Consider the following 10,504-nt stretch of genomic DNA (forward strand, 5'->3'; position numbering starts at 1 on the left):
GGAGATATATGTAAGGCTCGCCGAAAACCGACACCCGGGGCTCAGGATACGACCCGATGAACTTTTGATTTAAAACTTGTGACTAATTATTAAACTTATGATATAAATAATGGATTTCATTATTATTTAATTACTTATGATAAAAAAAGTAATTATTATTATTTACAACTTATGATATATATTTATTATATCATTTAATTAATACTTATGATTTAATTAACATTTTAATTAAACATATGATAAATGATACTTCATTATTAATGGAAAATACTTATGATAAGTATTAAACTTATATTATGAGATTACTATATAAGACTTATAATAAGGATTAATTAATTATTTAATTATTCTAAGGCTTAGTTATTATTTAATTATAATTTAATTATTAAATACTTATGATTTAATAATTATAATTAGAAACTTATGATATGATTAATAATTCATTATTAATTAATAATACTTATGATATGATTTAAAATTTATTATTAATTAATAATACTTACATTATGACTAATATTTAATTAATTAATTAAATACTTATGTTATATTAATTATACCATTTAAACTTATATTAACTTTAATAATTCATTTTAATTTAATTAAACTTATGTTATGACATAATTAGACATATTTAACTTTAATAAACGTTATAACTTATATTATTATTATAACTTACACTTTTAAAATTTACATTGACCATGTTTGACCAAGGTTGACTTTTGAGTTGACTTTGACTTTCAGTTGACTTTTGTTGACTTTCTAATTAAGGAAACTTTCCTAACTTATAAACTTTCCTAAAATAGCAACTTTCTAAATTTGGAAACTTTCCAAAAATAGAAACTTTCCAAAAATAGAAACTTTCCAAAAATAGAAACTTTCTAAATTTGGAAACTTTTCAAAAATAGAAACTTTCCAAAAATAGAAACTTTCCAAAAATAGAAACTTTCTAAAAATAGAAAGTGTGTGTCCGTAAGCTGTTCCGATCAAACCGATGCATATTGAGTATTCTTCTATGACTACTTGCAACATGTACAATAGCTGTCATACTAAGACTTGACCTAAGTTAGTTATTTATATCGACCTGCTTTATTTATAGGTCGGCGTTGTGATCATTCCTGATCACTGTACTACATTTGCTGTTCGCTTAATTGTGTTGGTTACTTCGTTGCTATTAAGGTGAGTTATAGTCCCATTTTTCTATTTTAAATCTTTTGAGATGAGAATACATGCTATTTATTTTATATTTTTGGACACATGTGGAAGTTGGTTTAAATTATTCATTGTGAGTTGAACAAAAATATTCCCTAGTCTGGTAACTGTAATCACTGGTTTCTACTGGTGAACGCGAATCCTACGGATAGATCTATCGGGTTTGACAACCCCATTTCGAGCTAGTCGCGCTAGCAATTTATAATCGGAATGTTTAGTACTTCGTATTTTGTTGTAGATACACTTGTTCGGTGTATATTATTTATTGTGTTTGGCAAGGGTAAATAAATGGTTAAGTGGTTACCAGGTGGCTCACGGAAAATGGAATAATGTTTTTATATGTTTTCTAGCATATAATTTTGTGGTCCAAAAAGGAGTTTTTATGTTTTCAAACATAAATTTTTACGGTTTAAATTAAATATTGTTTGCAATATTAAACCTATAATTCACTCAACATTTTTATTGACAGTTACTCGCATGTTTTATTCTCAGGTTCATGATTGATTGCTTCCGCTGTGCTTAGAGAGCCTGCATATTTATGATGGCAGCTTTTGTTAAACAATAACTTGCATTCTCTTTTGATACATTTAATAGTGGATGCTGTTGACTTTGTTTTGGTCAACTTTTGGATTAGTAATAATGTATGGTTTTTCTAAACTTACATATTTTGATAGGTTTCCTTTATAGGAAATCATTTTTTTTTAAATAAAGAATGCAAGGGTATTTATTAAATTCATATAGAGTTATGATCAAGCTGTGGAACCAAGATAACGATGGTCGTCAAGCGTACTTTGACGGGTCGTTAAAACACCCTTGGGTGGAATTCAAGGGTTAAAGGGGCAACCTTTTATACAATGTTGTACCCCAAGAGTGTCGATCTCCTGACCTCTCGTTAAGAAAGGGATCTACTATCGCGTGAGCTACAATACAAAGTTTCACCAAACTTCAGTTGATTACATGAATGAGAATGAAAACGAATTACACTATGAAATTGAGAAACTGAATTGCAAGATTAAACTCTAAACTACAACTGTTTGGCCTTTTATATATTGAACCAGATGATCAGTTATACTCTCCCAAAATTAGCTCGTTACCAGCAAGTAACAATATAACAGAATAACTTCTGTTTGTCCAGAAACAATCCATGTACTTTATAACTTTGGAGAAATTACACTTTACACCCCTGGACTTACACAAATGCGATAGAAAATGTTCACGGACTGTTGTTGGTTAGATAAAAGGCTAAACTCAATTAATCAGGTTGTGATTATCAAATAAGGGTGCGTTTGATAAAACTGAATGATTTAGTGCTGAACGATTCAGAATCTGAATAGTCCAGAGTCTCTAAATAAGATTTTTTCTGAATGAAAATAAGCTGTTTGATAATCATTTAGAATGAACGATATGAACCGACTAAAAATACCTTATCAACGTGTGACATGAATAAAAAATTAATATACTTGTTAGTTAGGTGATCAGGATATGATTTGAGGAGAATATTATAGATAATTTAGGCTCTTAATGGTTAAGAAAGTGTTTCATCTCTGAATGGTTCAGAGCTGAATTCTGAACTATTCAGCATCATATGTCATTCAGAGGTCAGAAACAAACGCACTGAATGCTGAATGGTTCAGCATTCAGTGCTGAACCATTCTATTAAGAGGCAAACAAACGCACCATAAGTTTGGAAAACGTTATTTACTTAGTCTTAACTATTCCGAACTTCAATACTCGATTGGAATGTTGAAATTAAAAGGTTTTTTTTTAAAAAAAAGGTCATAAGCATTTTCATTTACATTAAATCCTTATATGCAATTTTCAATAACTTTAACTTAATTAAAGACGATACGTAATTATTACATACAAAAATTCTAAACACGTTAATAACAACATTCAGAGTTGTCACTAGAAAACATCACACTTTTATACTTAAATTTATAAATTCTATAAGAGCATATATAATGTGCGTATCCATTTTTTAAGCGTAGCAAACTTAAAAACATGTCATGACGTATAGTACCACTTTATATTTTGCTTAATAAAGCATATGATGATGCCTAAATAGTAGAGTGATTTACATGTTTTGTTGTTAGGTTTGATTAGTTCCATGAATATTTTGTAAGGCATTATGAGACCGAATAAATTGTTGGAATAAAGGTATGTAAAAGCGAAATCTTTATATCTCGATATAACATATTCTCTTACAAAGCAAATGATTCTATATAGAAGAATAAAGTAATTTATCCATCCATCAGTTGGACTTGATCAATCCTTTTTCAGTGGCTGGATCATAAATGATAAATCCAATATCTTTCTAAAAGGTCTTTTTACATTTTGTTTGAGTAGCAAATGCAAAAAGTTGTTCTAACATCATCTTCTACATTTTTCACTATGTTCTAACAATTTTGGTATGATTTTAGGGTTTAGGGTTTAGATTTAGAGTTTAGAGTTTAGGGTTTAGATTTTAGAGTTTAGGTCTAGATTTAGCATTTAACATGAACGACTTAGAGTATAGGATTTTGGGGTTATGGATCTAAATTCAAAACATTAAACCCTAAACTCGGCTAAATTTAGAAAAAAAACTGAATTCGAACAAAAACAACTCAATCCGAACAATTTTGCGTTCTTCAATTTGTTCTACAACTCTGAATTCGAACAAAAAATTGCTCAATTCGAACAAAAAAAAATCCTTGTTCAACAGCTCCTAAATTCGAACAATTTTGGCTGAATTCGAACCAAAATGGCTCTTTTCGAATAAAACTGAAGTTCTCAGGGTCATCTCCAAATTGATGTTCTCATGGGATCCTCAATATATACACACATATATACACATAAATACACACACACACACACACACACACACACACACACACACACACACACACACACACATATATATATATATATATATATATATATATATATATATATATATATATATATATATATATATATATATATATATATATATATATGTTGTGTTGATCAAAGGATATCAATTTATTTTCGTAAACAGCTATATTTAAAAATAATTTTATAGACCATCTATATTTACGTGCTGAGTCGAATTAATCAGGAGAATGTGTAAGACCGCAAATACTCATAAATCCAAAGACTATATTGGTATAACTAATGTTAATCACTAAATACACATGTATTTATGTCTATTTACCATTTTTTGTTGAACTCTTAATTGAATTTGATATACATAAAATAATATACGAATTTGAATACCTTACAATATATCTTCCTTATGGAAATACACGAAACTTATGAAGTTTAGTGATAAAAATGTAATATTTGAAAGTATAGGGTAGAAAATGTAATTTTCTTATTTGTTGGGTAACGACTTTAACAGCCTTTCCCGTCAGTTTATCTAGCGTCTTGTTAAATTACTAGATTGTTAGATTTTTGATGTTAAGCTCTAATTGAGCTGGTATAAACACTTGTAACAGTTTTCATTTTGAGATTAATGAAATCAATTACACAAAACACTTCCGTTTCTTATGGTATCAGAGCTATGGAAGCTTACGAACCCTAAACCCCCAAATTTCATAATTACAAATCAAATCAATCCTGTTACTAAACGAGTCAATTGCTCGTTAATATACGTTCGTAATCACTAATCGAATTGTTCTAAATCACCAAAACATGGTGATTCCTGAAAACCTTCAAAACACCATCAATGATCCACTGTATCTTGCTATGTCCGATCATCCTGGCATGATGTTAACAAGTACTCCGTTTAATGGAGATAATTTTCTTGGTTGGAGTCGTACGGTAAAGATGGCTTTAGGTGCTAAACTCAAATTAGGGTTTGTTTATGGAAGCTTGGAAATATCAGCTGTTACACATGAAGATTTTCAGAAATGGACGAGATGTGATTATATGGTAACTTTCTGGATCTTGAACTCAATGGTAGCTGAATTGTCTGAATCTTTCTTGTATGCAACTAGTGCAAGTGGACTTTGGAAAGAACTCAGTGAAAGGTATGGTCAAAGTAATGGACCACTGATTTACCAAATTGAAAGAGATTTAAGCAAAGTGAATCAGGGTAGCTTAACTATAGCTGCTTATTACAACAAGTTAAAGAAATATTGGGATGAATTGCAGAGTCTAAATGGCGTTCCTTCATGCAGTTATGGTAGGGTGAGGGATTGTACTTGTGGTACAGCAGAAAAATTTCATGAAAATGAAGGTAGGTCAAAGTTGATTCAGTTTTTGATGCAGCTCAATGATGAATTTAAAAATGTTAGGAGTCAAATTCTATCAATGGATCCACTGCCTACCATCAACAAAGCTTATTACATAGTGCAACAAGTTGAGAAACAAAAGCATGTTACACAACATGAACCTAACCCTACTGCATTCTTTGCTAATCAGAATAAAGGTACTAATTACAAGAAGGCCTACAAGGACAACAAAGAAGATGAGAAATGTACTTTTTGCAACATGGAGGGACATACTTTTGATGGCTGCTTTGAAAGAATTGGATATCCAGACCGGTTTAAAGGAAAGAAAAGAAAGAAGCAACAAAAGGTGGCTGCACAGGTTACTGCAGATCTGGATTCTTACTTGTACAAAGATACACCATTCAATATGGAAAATGAGAATGGAATTAACAATGAGAGGGTTGAATTGGATCAGAAATTGGTCAATGCTGTTTGTCAAGAAATGATGAAGATGTTCAAAGGAAAAGGTCAAGCTGATATGTGCAGCACTTCTCAAACCTATGCAGGTAAATCTTACCATGTTGCAGTTAAAGTCTTGACTGATAAACATGTAGGATTTTATTATAAAAAGGATTGGATAGTGGATACTGGTGCTTTTGATCTCATGTCAAACAATATCAGTTTATTTCAGAACATTAGAGTGTTGACTAGACCTATAAAAGTCAAATTACCAGAAGGTAGTATAAAATGGGTCACAAAAGTAGGAAGCATATAAATTACACCCAATTTAAAGCTCAATGAAGTGTTCTACATTCCTGAATTTCGCATTAACTTGCTATCAGTTGGTAATCTTCTAAAACAGAAGTTTCTCATTGCCATTTTTCCCCCTTCCTGTTTCATTTTCCAGGACCCTTCAATTAAGCAAGTGATTGCTGCTGGAGAAGGGTTTCAAAAGCTTTATATCTGCAAGTCTAGTGTAACCATTTCAAAACCTTTTATTGATTTGTTATCTTTTGTAAATAATGTTGTTGTCAATAAGTCTTTAGACATTCCTGTGAAACTTTTCATTCAAGATTAGGGCATACCTCAGTGTCTAAGCTCATACATGTAAAGGATTGTAGTAAAACCAACTTGGTTGATCTTTTCTATGATACTTGTCATCTTGTTAAATCTCATAGATTACCATTTCTTGTAAGTCAAAATAGAGCCATTGCACCTTTCCAGTTAACATATGTTGACTTATAAGGACCATATAAAGTAACTGCTTTAAATGGTGCTCATTATTTCTTTACCATAGTTGATGATCACAGCAGGTGTACATGGACCTATCTACTACATACAAAAGATGTAGTTTGTGATATTTTGTCCAATTTCTTCATATATGTTCAGACTCATTTCAACACTCAACCAAAATACATAAGGTTTGATAATGGTACTGAGATAGTGAATAAAATGTGTATGCAATTATTCAAAGAAAAAAGAATTATTCACCAGAGGTCAATGGTTTATACTCCACAACAAAATGGCAGAGTTGAAAGAAAACATAGGCATTTGCTTGATACTGCAAGGGCTTTAGAGTTACATGCTAGTTTGCCTAATGAATTTTGGGGTGATTGCATTTTAAGTGCTACTTATTTGATAAATAAAATGCATGTGAAAGTTCTAAATTGGAAGACACCTTACGAGATATTGCACAAACAAGCACCTCAATATGATCATCTTAGGACTATTGGTTGTCTCTGTTATGCCAATGCTCCTAAACCTTATCAAGGTAAGTTTGAAGCAAGAGGTATCAGATGTGTGTTATTAGGCTATCCACCAGAACAAAAATGTTACAAATTGTATGTTTTGGACACCAAAGAGGTTATTTACAGCAGAGATGTCATTTTTAAAGAGGATGGATTTCCTTTTAAACACTCTTCTATGAAAGATACATGTCAACAGAATGATTTGCCAATTCCCAATTTTGCTGAAGAAGATGATACACAACAATCAACACCACAAGAACTTGTTGAACCAGAAGTCAACATCAGTCAATCAAATAGTCAAAGTAATACTCAGTCAACTGCAACTACAAAATCACTTAGAAGATCCAGCAGAACACGTATACCACCAACATGGTTAAAAGATTTTGTACAACCAACAAGTGCAGCAAATGTTGCATTCTTAAAACCAATTGTTCATCCTTTGTTTCAAGAAAAAGATATCACAGAATATCCAGAAGACAATGTTATTTCTCTGTTCAATGTTCTAGCTACAACTACAGAACCATCATCTTATTCTGAAGCAATAGTTCATTAAGGATGTGAAGAGGCCATGAATAAAGAGTTGCAGGCTTTAGAAGATAATGAAACATGGGAATTGACTACTTTGCCATCCAGTCATAAAGCCATTTCTTCAAAATGGGTATTTAAAACAATATACAAACAAGATGGTACAGTTGAAAGACTCAAATCAAGATTGGTAGTAAGAGGTTTCAATCAAAAAGAAGGGATTGATTATAAACATACTTTTTCACTAGTGGCCAAAGCAGCTACTATTCTGGTTTTGATTGTTATTGCAACATCAAAGGATGGCCTTTACATCAATTGGATGTCAACAATGCCTTCCTTCATGGCTATGTAGATGAAGAAATTTATATGAAACCACCATAAGGGTATAAGAAGGCATTACCAGGTCAAGTTTGTAAGCTGAATAAATCACTTTATGGTCTTAAACAAGCATCAAGACACTGGAATCATGAATTGACTAAATTCTTAGTTACACTTGGTTTTACATAGTCAAAACAAGACTATTCCTTATTTGTAAAAGATAATAATGGAGTATACACGATTGCCTTAGTCTATGTTGATGACATCTTAATCACTGGTAATTCAGAAGATGATATTATTCAAGTTAAGCAGGCTTTGGATGACAAATTCATAATCAAGGATTTAGGGCTAGCAAGATATTTTCTTAGCATTGAGCTTCTCAAAACCACAAAGGGTACTTATTTACATCAAAGAAAGTATATCTTGGGTCTTTTGACTGATGCATGTCTTACTGCAAGCAAACCAACTTCAACACCTCTGCCTCAATATTTGAAATTGTCATTAGATAATGGTAATCCTATCAAAGATCCAGAATCATACAGAAGATTGGTTGGAAAGTTGATGTATTTGTCTATGACTAGGCCAGATATTTCATATGGTGTTCAACACTTAAGTCAGTTTGTCTCTGCACCAAAGGACACACATATGCAGGCAGCTCTTTATCTTTTGATGTATCTTAAGGGTACCATTTTGTAACACCGTACTTTTTGCCTACACATTTTTTTTAAGCTGCTCACAGCGGAAGACTAATTAATTTACATATCATATATTATTTACAGAAACATATGATTATAGAAAACACTGGTGTTACGTTATTACTACAAGACATTTAACCATATAGTTTATTACAAAACACATCAGAGTGGCACTGTGTCAAACATCTGTAGCTGCCCGACATAACCCACCAAAAGCTGCTAATACACACCTGCAGGGTAAAACACTGTAGGGGAATTACCATAACGCTAAGTGAATGGAAATATCTAGGTGGACATCACTACAAGCATCAAGCACAGCTTATAGGCACTAGTCACTAATCACTTAAATCCATACACAAGAGGACCGGCAACCCATAGCTGATCAAGCTGAAATATACCGATAGTCCACACTACTGAGTCACTGGTATAGTCTTCCAGACGTGACGCACTCATCATTCACACTATACCACTAATCAGTAACACTTGGACCCAATACTATCACCCTAAATACACAAGGTAAATAGCATTGACCTCTTACGTCGTACAAAACACCTCGACGTTCACTGGGTGCGCACATAATCACATATAGTCACTGCACTGGTCACAGACTCATTACACAGTCTAATTAAGCATGGCATGGATCATTATACTTGTCACTGTATAATTACGTCCATAAAGATAATCTCACTCACCTGGAAGCATAAGTACTCAGTTGTATTATATCACTGAGCCTTCACCTTTCCGCTTATCACCTTGTTTTGATGCTTGAAATCACTTGAATCAGATACATGAAATCACAAGCTTCGAATTACACTTTTTGATTTTAGGATTTAGAGAGCAATATGTGAAATGTCCCGTTCATATTGATTATAAACATTCCATATTAATTGATTTCGTTGCGAGGTTTTGACCTCTATATGAGACGTTTTTCAAAGACTGCATTCATTTTTAAAACAACCATAACCTTTATTTTATCAATAAAGGTTTCAAAAGCATTACGTAGATTATCAAATAATAATAATCTAAAATATACTGTTTACACACGATCATTACATAATGGTTTACAATAGAAATATATTACATCGACATATGTTTCTTGAATGCAGTTTTTACATAATATCATACAAACATGGACTCCAAATCTTGTCCTTATTTTAGTATGCAACAGCGGAAGCTCTTAATATTCACCTGAGAATAAACATGCTTTAAACGTCAACAAAAATGTTGGTGAGTTATAGGTTTAACCTATATATATCAAATCGTAACAATAGACCACAAGATTTCATATTTCAATATACATCCCATACATAGAGATAAAAATCATTCATATGGTGAACACCTGGTAACCAACATTAACAAGATGCATATATAAGAATATCCCCATCATTCCGAGATACCCTTCGGATATGATATAAATTTCGAAGTACTAAAGCATTCGGTACTTTGGATGGGGTTTGTTAGGCCCAATAGATCTATCTTTAGGATTCGCGTCAATTAAGGTGTCTGTTCCCTAATTCTTAGATTACCAGACTTAATAAAAAGGGGCATATTCGATTTCGATAATTCAACCATAGAATGTAGTTTCACGTACTTGTGTCTATTTTATAAATCATTTATAAAACCTGCATGTATTCTCATCCCAAAAATATTAGATTTTAAAAGTGAGACTATAACTCACTTTCACAGATTTTTACTTCGTCGAGAAGTAAGACTTGGCCACTGGTCGATTCACGAACCTATAACAAATATGTACATATATATCAAAGTATATTCAAAATATATTTACAACACTTTTAATACATTTTGATGTTTTAAGTTTATTAAGTCAGCTGTCCTC

At 31.9% G+C, this 10,504-nt stretch overlaps 1 protein-coding gene across 1 annotated transcript; it reads left to right on the forward strand.

Annotated features, from left to right (window-relative positions):
* Window positions 1-4,860: 4,860 nt before the first annotated feature.
* Window positions 4,861-7,682, forward strand: LOC139877254 (uncharacterized). Its single transcript, XM_071864666.1, has 3 exons — window positions 4,861-6,118; window positions 6,224-6,357; window positions 6,771-7,682. Exons 1-3 carry the CDS (start codon window positions 4,861-4,863, stop codon window positions 7,680-7,682), a joined length of 2,304 nt encoding a protein of 767 aa, XP_071720767.1.
* The last annotated feature ends 2,822 nt before the right edge of the window (window positions 7,683-10,504 follow it).

This window comes from Rutidosis leptorrhynchoides, chromosome 11, assembly GCF_046630445.1.
Source record: "Rutidosis leptorrhynchoides isolate AG116_Rl617_1_P2 chromosome 11, CSIRO_AGI_Rlap_v1, whole genome shotgun sequence".
Classification (NCBI taxonomy): domain Eukaryota; kingdom Viridiplantae; phylum Streptophyta; class Magnoliopsida; order Asterales; family Asteraceae; genus Rutidosis; species Rutidosis leptorrhynchoides.

Excerpts from the sequence above, each read along its gene's own strand:
- LOC139877254 (XM_071864666.1), top strand. The coding sequence starts at position 4,861 with ATGGTGATTCCTGAAAACCTTCAAAACACCATCAATGATCCACTGTAT. Across the intron at positions 6,119-6,223 it reads AAAAGTCAAATTACCAGAAG|TTGGTAATCTTCTAAAACAG; the intron begins GTAGTATAAAAT and ends ACTTGCTATCAG. Across the intron at positions 6,358-6,770 it reads TTTATATCTGCAAGTCTAGT|ACTCATTTCAACACTCAACC; the intron begins GTAACCATTTCA and ends ATATATGTTCAG.